The 20,119-nt window shown below is 33.6% G+C and overlaps 1 protein-coding gene across 2 annotated transcripts in view; it reads right to left on the bottom strand.

Moving 5' to 3' along the window:
- The window catches only part of LOC129229136 (splicing factor 3B subunit 1-like), a 123,519-nt gene that overhangs the window by 10,399 nt on the left and 93,001 nt on the right, over positions 1-20,119 (bottom strand). For both annotated transcript variants that reach the window (XM_054863459.1, XM_054863460.1), the window contains 2 exons: positions 6,124-6,349; positions 3,026-3,258 (listed from right to left, as the gene is read on the bottom strand). In XM_054863459.1, coding sequence (XP_054719434.1) covers positions 3,026-3,258; positions 6,124-6,349 — 459 coding nt within the window. The remainder of the gene's footprint in view (positions 1-3,025; positions 3,259-6,123; positions 6,350-20,119) is intronic.

Here is a 20,119-nt window from a genome sequence, read left to right as displayed (position 1 = left end):
TAATTAACAGCCAGACACCCCGACAAACCTAGCAATTGCGTCTTCCTTTTCGAATGCTATTCATTGAAGGAATGCGTAGTAAAAAACAGCAAAAAAGCTTTTTGCCGAAAAAAAATATAATAAGATCATGCATCTATGTTTTGTCATTAGCCAGCATGATACGATTTCAAATTATTCGTAAAACATGGAATTTGATTAAAGAGTGAGGAAGATCTCACGGAGCAATTGAAACAAACATTCTAGAGAAGTAAAAAATTCGGTTGAAAATATAAGTGTTTTTATTTTTGAATATTCAACAATTTCCCATAGCAGGCTTCTTTAACCTGTACAACTTAAAAGCCCGCACTTGTTTTTCTTTTAATCGAACACTTAAAATTCAAAACCAAAACCAGTTGAACTGAGTCCGTTTTTTAAGTGTAATTTTTCGAACGTAGACAAAATGTTTCTTTTTTCAGCCGAAAGCAAAGGAGTAGAAAATGATTTCTTACTAATGAAGTTGATAATAATTTTAATGTTTTATATTGTATTCGAATAAATAATTAAAGATTTACTGGTTGAAACTCGTAGTTTTAATTAGGCGAAGTATTTTTTCATTTGTACAAAAGCTCGAACACTGCTATTAGAAAAATCTACATTTCAGCATACAATGAAAATATTTTTCTGCACAAAAAGGATTCCCTTGAGGTATATCTAATACTTCTTTTATGCTTACATTATGCTCAGTGGTCTGGACGGAGTCAAAGTTTAAAAAAAAGGGAAGAACACCCTTCGATTAGCAGTCAACTTATCTGAATGATAACTGTAGCCTGCATAAAGGAGCCGAAACACCAAATAGCATTCCCACTGCATTTATTTTATTACGTGTGTTATCTGTTGTATGTTATGAGTACATGTAATGCGTAATATTATTGTAAATTTGCTATTATGTCGGACAGCCCGAACTGGCCCGAAGTTCAGACAGTTTATAGCCGAACGCTCTACCGAAAAATAAACCCACAGGTAATTTTAAATTTTTTTTCTTGCCGAGAAATGTTTTTATTTTTTAGAATTTTTACAATTTGTTATCGCAGGCTGCTTGAACCGTTATGACTTAGATGGCAGCACGTGTTCATCATTTAACAGCACAGTTAAAATACAAAATAATTTGAACTAAGTTCTTTTTTAAGAGTAGCTTTTCAAATGTAGTAAAAATGTGATACGCTATTTGTTTTTTTGCAAAAAGAAGAAAAATATATATATTACCCTTTAAATTGAGGTAGTATTTTTTTTATTTGTACAAAGAGTCAAAAACTCATTAGAAGAATCTATCTTTCAACATACGATTTATTATATTTTACTGAACTAAAAACAATTCCAATGTAGTCTGAAATCTTAAACCTGATACTTATATTTTCGCTTACATTATGCTTTAATTTTCTTCCCGGAACCAAAGCTTTAAAAAAAAAAAAACCTTACAATTGAGTATCAATTTTGCTCCGTGTTGCATCAAGTTTTCATAACAGCTAGGAGCGTTTCTATCTCATGTATTTCCTCATATTTGTTATTCGTTGTTCACGTAATGCGCAATATTTTTCTTATTTTTTGATGCAGATTGTCCGGACGTGGGCCCGAACACGCATTCTCCTGGTTACCAGTCGAACACTCTGCCGATCAAGCTATTCAGCTCTGTCGGTAACAATGCAAGTTAAAGTTATAAATTTAACCGAAAACCTCATTCTGGTTCTTTAAAACAGGTTTTTTTGCCCGAAAAAACAATTTTTAGACCGTGGATCTATTTTTCATCAGTAGCCTGCACGATCAGCTTTAAAATAAGGTGTAAATCAAAGAAATCGATCAAGAATCGAGGAAAATCTCGCGTAGAAACCAAAAACAGGCTACAGAAATAATATATAAGGATAGCCTTTATTCTAAACTATCTATTGACACCATAATTTCCAGGATAATAATCCCTTTTGAAGTGTTAGAAGAAATTATCTATTCCATTCCTCCTGAACAACTTTCCCAAGTCCTGTAAGGGTTGTGGGAGGAGATTTGCATAATGCAGATTTTAAAAGTCTGAAAACACAAAAATCCATAGATGATGCATCCGTTGATTTATTGGAATTATCAGTGAAGAGTGTGGCCTTGATCATTTTTTTTAAATCCATTTCTTTTAGGAAATTTACAGTGGATTTTGAAGTGTGACTGATAGCTTTGTCTTGATGGAGTTACACAGATTGATGGCACAAAGGGATGATATTTCATGCAGAAAAATTGGCGATAAAATATATTCCTGATAATATTTGGAGTTAAACTTGACACTTATTTTAACTCTTTATTTTTAATTCGCCATTATATGAAAAACCAGCAACAGTCAAGTCCTAGAAAAACTTTCTTTTGATTCTTTGAACCATGCACTTAATTTTTTCTCCTTTTTTTTTTTTTTTTGATAATAAATGGCTTCTTCTTTCTTTCTTTTTTTTTTTCTGCTACCATTTAAATACACCAATGATTTCAAAAAGCATAGAGTATTTTAATGATCTTGCATCTGTCCTTTGACAAGAAGAATTTTCTTTCAACATTTAAAAATGTAACCTTGCAACAGTCAAAAATTGCCAATTTTTCCTTTTTTCCTTTTTGTGTGTGTGTGGATATTTGAATACTATACAACAAATTATAAGTCATTCAAAAATTTTCAAAGGGTTATTTTGAAAACATCGACGAATGCAATGAAATACAGAACAATGCAAACAATTTATTCACAGCAATCAAGATTGCTTAAGTTACTCCATTTTATCACCTCACATACAATTCACACACCCCACATTGTTTCAAGGGAAAATAAAACTAAGTTAAGAGGAAAAAAAACCTTTCATACTATGAGAAAACATTAAGGCAGAAGCATGAAGTAAAAAATATATAAAATATGGGATGCACCATTCAAATTTTCTAAAGAATTATTATAATTACCAATTTTGTTAAAATACAATACAAAATGCAATATTCAAAATGTGCAAATTTTTAGTTAAAATAAAAGCAAACTAACCTGTCCATTAAAGCGTCTTCTAATAGGGGAGTGACTGCATATATGTAATCTTTTCCCATTTCTCCAATATATTCAAACAAAAAGGAGAGTGACTTCAAAACACCATTTTGTACATTTAATTCTGGAACTCTGTATTCATTCATTAGTGCAGGAAGAACAGTGAAGGGGGAACAAGTTTCAGCAACTATGGCAATTGCAACAGTTGTGCAAACCCTATTCTGGCGCTCTTGTACCTGGATTTAAAAAAAAATAAAATTCAAAATTAGAGAAATTCTTAACATAGTGCCCAAATAAGAATTTTTTAGAAATAAAGTCAGATGAATGTATTAATTTTAAAATTTAAAACTTAAACGAAACATTTCATTCAATGTTTAAACAAAACATTAAATATATATATATATATATTTATATACTAGCCGTACCCGCCCAGCGATGCCCGTGCTAAAAATTTAATGGAAGTCCATTGAATAAAAATAATTGATGCCCCCTCTGCCTCTGATGTGAAATGATCGTTTTTCTTTGTATAAAATGCGTACACACCTTTTCAAAAAAAAAAACTATTTAAGTTTCTTTAGAATTCAAAACTTTTCGTCAAATCGTTAAATTAGATTTACAGTTGCTTTAAAACTCTATTTAGCGAGTGAAGCGGTTTTTACTGCAATTTAAAATATTTCGCCAAATAAACAAAAAAAAAAAAAATCAAATAATATCTTTCAAATGTAAAAATAATTCTGCAGCTCTATTGTTTATCGCCAAACTTGCCCAGCAACCACGCTATCATAATCCATCCGTCTAACGAAAAAAAAAACATCCCGTGGAACATTCAAAAATCATCGTCAGAAAAAAAGAAGAAAATGTCGTACATTTCACTCGGATAAAAACAAATCAAAAGTTTCTTTTCTTTCAAAACAAATCGCCAAAACAATGAATTACATTAACAGTTGCTTTAAAACAATAATCCTAGACTCAACTGCTCAGCGCCTAAAGTGCCAAGCACCGATGCTAACGGAACCCACCCCTTTTGCGAGTGAAGTGGATGTTTTTTCTTTGGCAATAATAAATGTTTCGCCAAACAAACAAAAAGGTATAAAATCACATTAACAGTAGCTTTTAAATCTTTATATATTAGGAGCTGCGTTGCCCGGCCTACCTGAGAACAAAAATTGTATCAAGTGACATATATTCAACAATTAATTAAAAGAATAACTTAGTAACTTAAAGAATAACTTAAATAAAAGAAAAAAAACACCAGGCAAAATTACCCTTCCAAACAATGACAACAGATATTAAAATACTTTAAGAAATTAAAATGCAAAAGATGGATTCAAAAAGCGTAACTATGGAAACGCAAAAATAAAATCGTTGACAACCTGAATCAAAATGACATATTTCGAAATTGGTTTAAAAACGCTTGTAACTTTTTTTCCTTTGAAGAGAGAAGCTAATTTTTTCGACCAAAAGTCTGGAGAGATCTGGAGTAAAAAATCTCGCTTTTTCCAATGCTGTCAAAAAGAAAACTGTGGGACAATTCCTTCACTTTTTATTGATAGATTTAATAAAGAAAGTAGTGCCTAAATTTCAGCTAAGCCCAAAAAAAGTTCGAGCTAAAAAGGCAAATTACTCCCGCCATAATTAAGTTAGAGCATTGAAATAAATTGTTCAGAATGCAGAAAATTCTACCCTTTTTATCGATATATATTATTAATATGTGCAAGTAATTTTTCACCCCTTTAATAGCCAATAATAGGCAATTTACGTGAAATTTGGGCCTAAATTTGAATAAAAAAAGAACTATTTATCGGATTTTTTCAAATTATAGCCTATGTTACTCAGCAAGAAAGCACCTCTCATATAGTGAAAGAATTTTTCAAATAGTTGCAGTGGTTCCGGAGATTACCTCGAACATATAAACACACAAAAATCCGCCCTCTCTCTTTATAATATTAGTAAAGATGAGACTATTAAAAAAAAAGGTCTATGTCAAGACACAATTACATTATAAATATGGTGCAATTAATGACCATACTCTCCCAATGCAGCTGCCATGGATTAAGTTTTGAAGATTATAAAAGTGAAGATTATTTGTAAAGAAAAAACTAGTAGGTGATCATCAAAACCCCTACTAACGAACAATGCTGACTGGCTTAACCCAGAAAACATCATGCCAACAATCATCTACATCTCTTGGTATGGGCACTAAGCTGAAGGAGGAAATTTTCTTTTTTCTTCAGTACCCATGGTAACTCCTCAACAACTGCTCAGACTTTCAGGCATACAAAGAGTTGCTGAGCAAATCCCTCCCCCCTCTACATGTACTTGATGGGACTCAAAGGACTCGAGCATCGAAGTTCGGATCTTCTAATCTTAAGCTTGATTCTCTTTTTCATAGCTCAATTTCATGGGCCAAACATACAATCAGAAGAAAAGAATAATAATAATGATTTTCCAGAACATATTTTTGAAAAGTTTTTAAACAAAAAACAAAGGGCATATTAGCAGATTCTGGTGCATTTTTTTTCCATTTCAACTGAGGGGAAATTTTCTGATATTGCTTCTGAGGTACAGGAATGGGACAAAGCTTTGTCTTTTTATAAATAAAACTGATATGAACAAAAAAAATTTCAGTTAAATCGAGGGAGCTGCATCTGACTAGTAACAGAAAAATATAAAACAAAAAGAGCCATTTTATAATGTTTTCATGTATTCTGCACTGAAATGTCTTATTTTAATAATATTTATAATTTCTGCATAATTTTTTATTTATAAAATTCCTATTATTTATTAATTTGTTAGTTTGATAATTTTTTAACAAAGCATAAGATAAAAATACTATTTTCATTACAAGAGTCAACTGTACATGCCAGCACCCCCCCCCCCTACACACACACGCTATTTTTAACCTATAAACCAGAGAACAAACTTTTTTTCAACACATTCTGCAATAGGAACCATGAAGTAAAACTTTACAACATGGCAACATATTTCATCGTGTCCATTGCAGTAGTGTTATGATGAATCATTTCATCATAACCAGGTAACAGGTTAAACTTAAGCGTCTACATACATAAAAATATAAGTTTTCTTTTTCTGGTACTTACTCTTAAATTATTCAACAAAGTAGCAAGAACATCGTGTGGACCAATAGCTTTAGCAATGTATCCAAATGTGTTTACAGTTGCTCTTCTAATAGCTTTTTTGTGGGCTTTTAACAGCTCTAATAATTCAAAGCAGATACGCATCCATTCTTTTGCAGAAACATATTCAGCACCACGATCTGCTATACGTCCAACCAGATCAATGCAGTTTTCTTGTACTTTTTCATGCCTAAAACAAAGAGTACAATATAAAATATGCTGATAGCAGATAAAATTACATGTTATTTATTTGAAACATAACTTAGGTTTTAAAAAAGGATGTTCCGACTAAAATTTATTTTCAAGCAAGCAATTGTTTATTTATTTTATTTAGTTATAACATCGGGAAATTACCTTGTTGCTTAGTTATGTTTTTGGGAAATTTAAAATTCCTAGCAACATTTCAAGGGAACATCACCCAACTGTTCGGTTTTTTTTTCCTTAATTGCTTGAAAATCATCCCATGAACTTAAGCTAACATTAATTCAGCTCAGCATATACTGATCCAAACTTACTCCTTTTTGCATTGAATCCAATGAGCCTAGTTTCCATTTATACATTTAACATTCAATTTTACTCTGTTGTAAAACAAAATGTAAGGTAAAAAGAGAAAATCAACCTCACTTTTATCCGGGGGTGGCAAATAGGGGGTGCGAGAGGGGGCAGTTGCACCCCCAAATTTTTCACTAAGAATAATATAAAATGGTAAAATTCAATTTAGATAACTTAGAAAATCATTTGCCTCAATTTTCAGAACAGAAAAAAACTGATGGAGGATAAGTGTTTGCCTTAACTAAAGAAGTAATCTCTTCATATGGGTTAAATATTTCAAAATTGAGTAATCTATGTTATGATGGAGCATCTTGTATGAGATACCCATACAGTGTAGAGTCTGTGCAATTTTTACGCGTAAATTCCATGCCATTTTACATAAATTTTTATGCTCATATTATAACTTAATGTTCAGCTAGTAAGTGTTCATTGACGCCATGTACTAGAAACACATTTTAGCAACTCGGTGTATCATGGGAACTTTTGTAAAGATATGCTATTTTTGAAAAACATCTCACATCAAAAAATACTTTCGCATCAACAAATGTATCTTGAGGCTCTTTACTTGACAATCTCTGAGTGACACAAGATGGTCTTCAAGAGTTATAAAAGCTCCCTGGAAGAATTACTGGAAAGCGACCTCTATAAATAATTTGATGTCATTTTAGTATGTATGCCTTTGTCTGAATTTTTTGTTTACTTTATTTATACTGCGGAGCGTTTTTTTGATAAATGCTACACTCTATCATAAAAATTTTAATTCGCTAATCTTAATTCTTGGATTGACAATTGAAACTCTTAGTAATTTTCGCATTAATGCATACTTGAACCAGGTGTGGAACTTTGTGACAAAACTTTTCGTAACAGTTTTTAATGTATGCCAATGTGGAAGAGGTGACAAAACCCAGATGAAGTTTTAGTCAAAATATTAAATCAATATTTTGAATAAACTGATCAATTCAGTTTCTCAAGAAATTGAGGCAGGATTTAATGAGATATATTTATTATTGGTCTTAACTTCAATGTTATGTAGGTCGGTTATAGAAAGCGAAAAAGAAAATATTACACTTATAAGTAATAGCATGAGGGAAGAGGAATTGTTTTGTGAATTGTGATTATACTTTTTAATGATACAAAATAAATACTAGCCTATTTAAAAAGCTTTCTTGGTTATTTTAAAGAGAGGAACCTAAAGGAAAAGTGCTTTTTTGACATAACTTTCTTGCTTACATTGTTTTTTGACTGTTTCAATCAGGTCAGTCATTTGAAAGATGACTTCCGTGATTAAATTGAAAAACCGATGTAAATAAAGCATAAATTTACACGAAAATACAGCATATAGCTATTTCAAGGCTACAATAATGGAGCTTCTTCAACGGTGTAAAAAACTACGCACACAACCAGAAAGTTGTAGGAGAACTGAACGTCAACCAATTTTGACTCTCGTGTCTCAGGAGGTTAGAGAATTGCATTCGAAGCGCAATGAGGCAAAGCAAGACCTTCCTCTTTAGCTATACTGGCAATAAATTAAGTCATTGGATATTGATTAACTATAGTTACAAAATTTTCTGTTCTTCCTGACTCCAAAAATAGCAGATTAAAACTTTACTAAAAAATAAAAACTAGTACCGAGATATTTTGTGAGATAACTTATAACAAAATAAACTTAAAGCTTCTGTCGAAAAAATTTTAATTGTTCTTTACAAACCTAATTATTCTTAACATTAAAACCATTTAATTATCAGTTCTTGTTAAACAATATGTATTTTATACCGTTCTGAGGAAATTCATGTTCAAGAAACTCGACCCCCCAAACGAAATGCCGCCCCTGCTTTTATCCAGCTCTAATTTTTAAAATCCTTTAACTCTTTCCAGCTTGTTGAAAACTTAGATACAGTGGCTCCCAAAAGTCTTCGTACACCTACGACTTTCAAAGAAATAGGCCCCAATCTATTGGTTAGAATTAATATTTGGGAATAGGTATTTAATTATAAGATCTATAATCAATTTTTAACAAAACTACATGAAAAGTTTTAAAAATATATTAAAACTTAATTTTTAAAAAAATCAAAAACCAAAAAGTGCCGGAAATTTTATCGCACAAAAGTCTTCTTACACTTTATAAAATGTCTATATATTATTGAATAATCTAAATTTTTATTAAGTTATTAATTAGTAGAATATCATAAAGTATTCATAACACCTTTTAAACGTCTGGGAATAGATTTCATTCTTTTCCTTTTTTTATTTATTTATTTATTTATTTTTTTTTGCGTAATTTCTGAGTTAAGTGTTCAACTACACTTTGAGTTTTACTGTTTCTAGCTCTATTTTCGTTTCAAAGTCATATTTTCGTAATCTAGCCTTCGGATATCGCTAAATACGTTACATTAAGTTTAAATCTGGAGATTGAGGGGATATTTTCTAAACTTTAGGAACATTTTCGAGGCACTAGAAGCAAACGTTGAAAACCGTGTGCCTCTTATCGTTATCTTGATAAAAAACCATTGTTGAACCACCCAAAAAGTTGTTTCCAATAACCAAAGTTGTTTCCAATAACCAAATTTTTGGCTAGGAGTTCAAAATTGGTTTTTAAAATATTTAAAGGAAGAGCATGATTCATTATTTCATCCAAAAATTCCAAACTACCTAGCCCTGATGCTGATTTGCACCCTCACACTAGAACACCTCCACCGTCCTGATTAATTGATCCAACTAATATCTTAAGATTAAGTTCCTAATTTTTTCTTCTACTTACAATTATACAACAATTTAACCAAAAATGTTGAATTGATTTTTATCTGTAAGTAAGACGTAATTCTAAAACGTTTTGAGCTTATTTATCATTGATTTTGCGACGAAAAGCGTAAGCTTTCTGTTTTTCGCACCACCAAGAAAATTTCTGCGGGAAGAGGTCCCATTTAATCCAGCTAATGAGAGAACTTGGCGAACAATTTTAGGTGAAAATTAAATGTAAATTGTTTCATTTAACTCTGCAGAAACTTTTACAGCACTCAAATGTATATTTTTCATAATTTTTTTAACTTTAAATCTCCAATCACATTTTGTCAACTTTGCTGGTTGACCTTTTCTTAACTTGTTTTCGGTCCGATTCCTTTCTTTAAAGCATTTTATCAAGCCAACAAATAAATTAACTAATTTAGAGACATTTCAAACCAATTTACCACTACTGTGCGGGGGGAAAATCAAATTTTGAATGGTGTTTGCAGTTCTTTACAAATACTAGCCATTTTATAGTAATAAGCACAATATTAAGGAATAAATAAACAAAAAATTAAACCCTAATGACTAATAAGGGTCAACACAATGCAAAAATATTAATAAAACGGCATATGATAATTTTAATCATGAATTTATTGGAAAATATTTGAGTGTACGATGACTTTTGTGGCAAGTTATTTCTCTCTCTCTTCGTTTCCTCACCCATTTAAAAAAAAAAAGATCCGTCAATATTTTGAAAAAAACCAATGGGTTGTATTTACAATAACATAGGAATGATGTGAAAAAATAGTGGACTTCATATTCGTATTTAGTTTCGAGTTATTTTGGTTTTACTAAAAAGTTTCAAAGTGTACGAACACTTTTGGGAGCCACTGTATGTAAAAAAAGCTGCCAGAAACTTTGTACAACAAAAGGAGTAAAATTAAGACAAAGTGCATACTTGTACAATAGCGATGTGAATCTTCAGTGGGCAGAGTTTAAGGAAAATGTACGGTTGCGGACCATGTTCCCTTTAGGAGAAAGGGTGTCAACACTAAAATTTGGCCGATGTGGTTCTCCAGGGAAACTAAAACTGGTCACAGTGCAGATAGGCTCCGATATTGTAAGGCAAGGCGTAAATTTAAGTATTTGGTGCGGATTCAGAAAAGAGAGTTGGAGCAAAGAGTGGCAGATAACATAAACAGGAATCCCAAGAGGTTTTTTGCATACGCTAATTCGGGGAGAGTTCGAAATAATCATATTGGGCCACTGGTTGATGAGCACGGAATTTTAATTCAGGACGATAGTGACATTGCTAATGTTCTTAATAACTTTTTTTCGAGTGTTTTTAACGATAACTGTATCTCAACAGTTGACATCAATAAGACACAAGCTATAGTACAGCTTGAGGACTTTGTATTTTTCAGGGATGACGTTTTACTTCATTTGAAAAAAATTAAAGAGACTAAGGCTCCGGGGCCAGATAATATTTATCCGAAAATTTTAGTTGAATGTGCAGAGGAATTAGCAGATGTAATCGCAAACATTTTCAATGCTTCTTATAATTCGGGGACAGTGCCAGAGGACTGGAAGCTGGCTAACATTACACTGCTCTTCAAGAAAGGGTCTAAAGGGAGTGCGGGAAATTATAGACCTATGAGTCTAACTTCGGTGGTTTGCAAAATTTTTGAAACATTGATGAAAATTAAGATAGTAAATTTTCTAGAGACTAATAATCTATTGACTAGTTTTCAGTATGGTTTCAGGAAAGGTAAATCTTGTGCAACTAATTTATTACATTTCTATGACAAAGTTACCATGGCTTTGGACAATAAGAAGCCTGTAGATGTTGTTTACATTGATTTTCAAAAAGCTTTCGATAAGGTACCGCATGTTGCTCTACTTAGCAAATTAGCTGATATAGGAATAGGAGGGAAAACTTTTATTTGGGTAAAAAATTGGCTGACCGGAAGGAAACAAAGAGTAGTTGTAAGGGGAAATCATTCTAATTGGAGTGAGGTCTTAAGCGGAGTTCCTCAAGGATCAGTGTTAGGGCCTGTTTTGTTCATTGTCTTTATGAACGATATTCACAAAAATATTTCTGGGAACATGAATTGTTTTGCTGATGATGTCAAAGTTATGGGGACTGTAGAAAATGAAGAACAAGCAAATCAGCTGCAAGAGGATCTAGATCATATTACGGAGTGGGCTGATAAATGGGGTATGGCTGTTAATGTTGGGAAATGTCAAGTGCTACATTTAGGGCATGGAAATAAGTGTACAAGTTATTATTTGCAAGGTTCAGTCATTAGTCAGGCAGACAAAGTTACTGATCTGGGGGTCCTAATAAGTCAGGATTTAAAGTTTAGCCAACAGTGCAGCATTGCTAGCAACAAAGCCAATAAGATGCTAGGGTTTATCAATAGATCTATTTCAAACAAATCTAAAGAAGTTCTTCTGCCCTTATATAGAAGTTTGGTAAGACCCCATTTGGAGTATGCTGTTCAGTTTTGGTCTCTTTAGCTTAAGAAAGATATTGATGTATTGTAAAGGGTTCAAGGGCGGGCTACAAGGCTAATAAACGGACTTTCTCATTTAGACTATGATTCCAGGCTTAGAAGGCTAAAAATGTACAGTCTTGAGCAAAGAAGAGACTGAGGGGACATGATTCAGTTGTTTAAATTTATTAAAATGAAAGATGTTACGGGGCTGAAGTTTAGCACTGAAAACAGGACAAGGGGTCATTGTTTTAAGCTATTTAAATCCCAGGCTAACACGGATATTAGGAAAAATTATTATTATAGCAGGGTAGTAGAACCTTGGAACAGCTTACCGGAAGAGGTGGTAATGAGCACGGGTGTAGATAGTTTTAAGAGGGCCATTGATCTTCACTGGGGATTGTAAACTGACTAGGACCAGTCTAGCTGGGCCCAGAGCCTGTTGCTGGTCGTCACTTTTGTATTTGTATTTGTGCAAATAAAGCAATTAAAAAGTTTTTTAATACTCTGCAAACAGCTGCTTCAAGGTTATAAAAGCAATTCCTTACATCAGTGCAAGAAGAAAAATGGTTCATAAAATCCAACAATGGACAAGTAAACGAGAAATACAAGACGAGAATGAATAGGGTAGACCGGGGCACGTTTATACGGTGTCCTTTTTTCAAAAAGAATGACAACTGGAGAGCCAACAGTTGTAACATATTGATGTTGCTCACTACCACATATTCTCACAAGTTTTTGAGCATCTTCGGACTAGCATGCGGAAATAATTATCTGTATTCTACCAAGTTGAGTAAGTTTAGTGTTGAACGTTTTGAAGCTTATTGTGAATAAATAATACTTAGTTAAGAATGAACAAATATATACAAATTAGCAGAATTTCATCCTTTTTTGTACTTGTATGAAAGGAAATGTTATTAAAATTTTTTGCACATCTTCTATCTTCTTACATATAATAATACAAGATGTTTGTGTGTGTGTGTGTTTGTGGCGCGCATCCTGGGAAAACGGTAAGGCCTAGCAAGATGAAATTTGGTACACAGGTGCAGTTTTTGCCGAAAACGTGCACCTCGGGCTTTAATTTTTGATATTTTAATTAGAAAAAAAGTTATTTAATGTTTTATGTGTTTTTTTGCACTTTTTAATACTTTTTACCTCACAGACCCCGAACCAATCACACCACACAAATATCTTTTGTACTATAGCTTAGGAAATTTAATTTTAAATATGATGAATGAAAAATTTTTGAAGATAGAGCAATTTTTGTATTTTTTATAAATTTTTGAAAAAACCTTTATTTTGCATTTTTTTTCTGGGTTTAATTTTTTTCTAAATGCATCCCGTGAAAAATATAATAACCTTTTTTCTACAATTTTACTATGTAAGCCAGAACATTTCGTCCTCTACAGAAAAAAAAAGTTTTTAAAAATATTCAAAAGTTTTTTTTTTACAATTTTTTAAAGGCAGAATGAAGAAATGAGCTTTCGCTACACCGAAGATCTGCTGTCCGCTGACCGCTTCGAATATGACGTAACGCACTCACTTGATCTAACTGAAGTATGTAACTTGCTTTTTTTTCCTTTCGAAGGATTCATTTGCTTTTTTTTCTTTCCAGGTATTTCATTTGTTTCTCGACCCTACGTCTACGTTCTACGTCATATTCAAGCGTGCGTATACGAGAAAGTACGTGTATATACAAGTATGTTCGTGCACACACGAGAATATGCTTATAGATATGTGTTACCCCGAATATACTCGTGTAAAGAGGTACATTTCTATTTGAACGTGTATATACATATTTATGCAGGCATATACGAGAAAATACGTGTATATACGAGTAAGTAAGTGCACACACGACAATAGGCTTATAGATACGTGTTTAACCCGAGTATACTCGTGTAAGATGGCACTTTTGTATTTCTACGTGTATGTGCATATTTATGTGTTTATAAGCGAGTAAATACGTGTATATACGAGTATGTACGTGTACACACGATTATGCGTATAGATACGTGTTACCCCGAGTATACTCGTGTACAGAGGTAATTTTGCTTTTAATTGTGTATATAAATATTTATGCGTACACACAAGCTGAGATACGTGTATATACGTGTACACATGAGAATATGCGTATAGATACGTGTTACTTCGAGTATACTCGTGTAAAGAGGTACATTTTTATTTCTACGTTTATGTACATATTTAAGCGTGCATATACGAGAAGGTACGTGTATATACAAGTATGTTCATGTACACACGAGAATATAATTATACATACGTGTTACCCCGAGTATACTCGTGTACAGAGGTAAATTTCTATTTAAACGGGTATTTACATATCGATGCATGCATATACGAGAAATCAAGTGTATATACGAGTAAGTACGTGCACACATGATAATAGTCTTATAGATACTTCTTTAACCCGAGTATACTCGTGTAACATGGCACATTTGTATTTCTACGTGTATGTGCATATTTATGCGTTTATAAACGAGTAAATACGTGTATATACGAGTATGTACGTGTACACACGATTATGCGTATAGATACGTGTTACCCCGAGTATACTCGTGTACAGAGGTAATTTTGCTTTTAATTGTGTATATACATATTTATGCGTACACACAAGCTAAGATACGTGTATATACGTGTACACATGAGAATATGTGTATAGATACGTGTTACTCCGAGTATACTCGTGTAAAGAGGTACATTTGTATTTCTACGTTTATATACATATTTAAACGTGCATATACGAGAAGGTACATGTATATACAAGTATGTTCATGTACACAGGAGAATATACTTATACATACGTGTTACCCCGAGTATACTCGTGTACAGAGGTAAATTTCTATTTAAACGTGTATTTACATATCGATGCATGCATATACGAGAAAACACGTGTATATACGAGTAAGTACGTGCACACATGATAATAGTCTTATAGATACTTCTTTAACCCGAGTATACTCGTGTAACATGGCACATTTGTATTTCTACGTGTATGTGCATATTTATGCGTTTATAAACGAGTAAATACGTGTATATACGAGTATGTACGTGTACACACGATTATGCGTATAGATACGTGTTACCCCGAGTATACTCGTGTACAGAGGTAATTTTGCTTTTAATTGTGTATATAAATATTTATGCGTACACACAAGCTGAGATACGTGTATATACGTGTACACATGAGAATATGCGTATAGATATGTGTTACCCCGAGTATACTCGTGTAAAGAGCTACATTTGTATTTCTACGTTTAGATACATATTTAAGCGTGCATATACGAGAAAGTACGTGTATATACAAGTATGTCCGAGTACACGCGAGAATATGCATATAGATACGTGTTAACCCGAGTATACTCGTGCACAGAGGTGAATTCGTATTTAATCTAGTACATGCACTTTTATGCGTGCATATACGAGAAAAGACAAGTATATACGAGTATGTTCATGTACGCACGAGAATATGCGTATAGATACGTGTTTAACCCGAGTATACTCGTGTACAGAGGTACATTTGTACTTGTATGTTAAAATACATATTTATGCGTGCATACACGAGTTATACGTGTATATACGAGTAAGTACGTGTACATACGAGTATTTTTGTACATATACGTGTATATACGTGTTGACTCGACGATATTCGTGTATACAGGAATTTTGTATTTCTACGTGTATATACCTACAAGTACGTGTGAACACAAGTAAATATGTGTATATACGATACATATTTGTAAACACGAGTTTATACGTAAAAATACGTGTTATCCCGAGTATATTCGTTCACGGAGATATGTTTAATTTCTAAGTGTATGTACAAATTTATTTGTGCATACACGAGTAAATACATGTATACACGAGTATATACGTATACACAAAGAAATATACGTATGGATACGTGTTAATCCGAGTATACTCGTGAACAGAGGTAAATTTGTATTTAAACGTATATATACATATTTATGCATGCATATACGAGAAAATACGTGTATATTCGAGTAAGTTTGTGTACAAGCGAGAATAGATGTCTAGGTTCTTTTTTTAGCCCAAGTATACTTGTGTACAATGGTACATTTGTATTTCTATGTGTATATGCATATTTGTGCGTTTATACATAAATAAATTCGTGTATAAACGAGTATGTACGTGAACACACGAGAGAATATGTGTATAGATACTTGTTAACCCGAATATACTCGTGTACAGAGAAATTTGCTTTGTATATACATATTTATGCGTGCATATAAGAGAATACGAGTATGCACGTATTCACACGAGTATATGCGTATAGATAAATGTTACACCGAGTATACTCGTGTGTAGAGGTCGTTGTATTTACACGAGAATATGCATATAGATAAATGTTACACCGAGTATACTCGTGTGTAGAGGTCGTTGTATTTACACAAGAATATGCGTATAGATAAATGTTACACCGAGTATACTCGTGTGTAGAGGTACATTTGTATTTAAGATTGCATATACATTTTTATGCGTGCATACATGAGAAAATACAAGTATATACGAGTATGTACGTGCACACACAAGAATATGCGTATAGATACGTGTTTAACCCGAGTATACTCGAGTAGAGAGGTACATTTGTATTTTTGGTTAAAATACATATTTATGCGTGCATACACGAGTTAGTACGTGTATATACGAGTAAGTACGTGTATATACGAGTAAGTACGTGTATATACGAGTGTGTACGTGTATATACGGAGCTGTACGTGTTAACCTGAGTATATTCGTGTCTACAGGAATTTTGTATCTCTACGTGCAAACAGAAATAAATATGTGTATATACGAGTTCGTAAGTGTAAACACGAAATTTTACGTATAAATACGTATTTCCCGAGTCTATTAGTGCACGGATTTATATTCAAACTTCTAAGTGTACACATTGTTTATCAGTACAGCGTTTACAGACTTTCAGGGCAGATAGAGTACACCTAGACATGGGGAAACACATAGCAATGCATGGTTGGAAACACTTTCTTGGCGCGGTAGTGACAACACCAATCACCAAAAAGACAAAACACGAATAAGAGAAGAGAACGTGTTCAGAATCTTTAGTACAGCAAAAAACTAAGGAAAAATAAAATTAAGGGGCCAACGGTCATCATCAAAGAAGGTGTTCGAAATTACGACCCCGCCCGTAATATCGAAATTTAGCAAAAATACCGGGCGGGTCCCGGACTTCCTGGTGGAACAAAAACCACGTGTGCGCATGCACCCTCATCTGATGCTTCGGTTTACGTAGCAACATCTGTTGTATGCACCAGACAAATCTTAGCAGTATTTTTGCTGCATTAAAAATAATAAACATGTTTTCTCCTCTTAATCGTGCCCTGTCTCATGCTTTGTGTCGTCACTATCGCGTCTAGGTGCACTGTATCTGCCCTGAAAGTATGTAAACGCTGTACTGATACATCCTGTATACTTATTTATGTGTGCAAACACGAGTAAATACTTGTATATACGAGTATGTTCGTGTACATACTAGAATTTGTATATGGATACGTGTTAACCCGATTAAATTCGCGTACAAAGGTAAATTTGTATTTAAACGTTTATATACATATTTATGCATGCATATACGAGAAAATACGTGTACAAACGAGTAAGTGCGATTCCACACGAAAAAAGACATAGATACGTGTTTAATCTGAGTATACTCGTGTACAATGGTACATTTGTATTTCTACGCGAATCTGCATATTTATGCATTTTTGCACGAGTAAATACGTGTATATACGAGTATGTACTTGTACACACGAGAATATGCGTATAGATACGTGTTACCCCAAGTGTACTCGTGTACAGAGGTAAATTAGCTTTTAAACGTGTATATATATATTCATGCGTGCATATAAGAAAAAATACTTGTATTTTCGAGTATGTACGTGTACAGACGAGAATATGCGTATAGATACTTGTTTAACCCGAGTATACTCGTGTAGAGACGTACATTTGTATTTGTAAGTTAAAATACATATTTATGATGCATACACGAGTTAATGCGTGTATATACGAGTAAGTACGTGTATATACGAGTATGTGCGTGTATACACGTATGTAAACGTGTTAATCCGAGTATATACGTTTACACACTAATTTTGTATTTGCCACGTGTATGTACATCAAAGTACGTGCAAACACAAGTAAATACGTGTATATACGAGTATATAAGTGTAACTTGTTATCCCGAGTATAATGGTGTACAGATGTATATTTTTATGTCCAAGTGTATGTCAATTGCAGATACAAAGAGGGGTCATGAAGGTCAGGATCCGCTCCCCCCCCCCCCCCCACCCTGCGGGGAAAATTTTGAACGTTTGCTTGAAAAATACAAAAAAATATCGAAACCATGAGAAAATGTAATAATCTTTTTGATTTTTTTTTTGGTGGGGGGGGGGGGGCATTACAGTAGAACCTCGATAATTTGAATTAATTGGAATCTGACCCAATCCGGAATATCGAAAATCCGGAGAATGAAAAAAACAAAACAAAATAAAACATACTCACTGAAAATCACCTTAAAAGGAAACACATAGAACTACAAATAAACAGTAAACATATCTACTTTGTTATTACAAAGTGTGTAATCTTCTCCTGTGACAGTTCAATTTTTTCCCTATCGAGTAAAACAAATTGATTCAAAAGTTGCATTGCGAAGAAAATGGAACTCAATCAACGACATAACACGGTCTTGCCCGTGAGAGGGTTAAATAAATATTTAATTATTATGGAATTTTGACGATCGCTTTTTAAATGTAAAGGGAAATCGGTCAAATCGATCGAGCCGGATTATCCGGTGATCCAGACTAACGGGGTCCGTGGCGCCGACTTCAAATTTGTAAGGTTTGTTTTTGAAAAATTTTCGTATTTTAATAGGTTTTTTGAAAGTGGGGGAGCCCCCCAGAATATGAGGGACTTTCTTATTTAAGGAGGGGTATCCCCTTACGTAAGTTACTCAGAAACAGACCATGCATCAGCCATCTGGATTTAAAAAATTCAAGCATTTTATTCCAATAAAACCAGAAGCAGTGTGGTCTACGGGGGGGGGGGGGGGGGGGGGGCGTGGTCAGTGGAGAGGTTGGTTCAAACTTAAAATTTTAAGCGCTTGTTTTTGAAAAAAATTTGTACTTATGTTTTTTGGGGGGGAGCCCCCTTCCCCCGTAATTTGAGGGGGGTTCAGTCTAAGGGGGGTATCCCCTTAAGTAAGTTACTTTGAAACAGAACAAGCATCGGCCATCTGGATAAAAAAATTCAAGCTTTTTATTCGAATAAGATCAGAAGTGGTGTGGCCTACAGGGGGGGGGGGGATTAGTGGGGCGGGTGGCGCAGACTTCAAAATTTTAAGGTTTGTTTTTGGAAAATTTTCGCGTTTTTAACCACCCCCCCATAATTTGAGTGCAGTGAATTTCTTTTTGAGAGGGGGGCATCCCTTCATATAAGTAACTGCAATAGGGAACAGGCATCGGCTATCTGGATATGAAAAAAATCAAGCCTTTATTCCAGTACTAGTGGTACCCGCACGGCTTTGCCCGTAATAGAAAATTAAAAGGTCTTTTGGTCCGCCTGTATATTTACAAATAATGTATGGTGAATTTTATCGCCAATTGGCTTATGCCCATGTTATGGTTCCACGTTATGGTAATCTCGTCCATCTTATGATAATTTTGTTCCTAAAATCGGAATAGAAAAAGAACTACATCGAATTTTCGAAAAATCGCTTCGAGGTGCACACCCCCATGATACAAACTAACTTTGCCAAATTTCATGAAAATCGGCCGAACAGTCTAAGCGCTATGCGCGTCACAGAGATTCAGACATCCAGACATCCTCCAGACAGAGAGACTTTCAGCTTTATTATTAGTAAAGATTATGTGAAAAAGGGCTTAAAATTTTAATAGAAAATTAATAAAATCGAATTTTTGAAAAATCGCTTCGAGGTGCACACCCCCATGCTTCAAACTAATTGTGTGTCAAATTTCATGAAAATCGGCTGAACGGTCTAGGCGCTATGCGCGTCACAGGGATCCAAACATCCATACAGAGAGACTTTCAGGTTTGTTATTTAAAAAGAAAGGAAAAGGAGAAACATAAAGAAGTAAAGAAAAGAAAGATAATTTTCAGAACAAATTCTTTCCCATTTTATT

This window comes from Uloborus diversus, chromosome 1 (genome assembly GCF_026930045.1).
Source record: "Uloborus diversus isolate 005 chromosome 1, Udiv.v.3.1, whole genome shotgun sequence".
Taxonomy (NCBI): Eukaryota; Metazoa; Arthropoda; class Arachnida; order Araneae; family Uloboridae; genus Uloborus; species Uloborus diversus.
The sequence above is the reverse complement of the archived record's forward strand: the minus strand, read 5'-3'. Positions and strand labels throughout refer to the sequence as shown.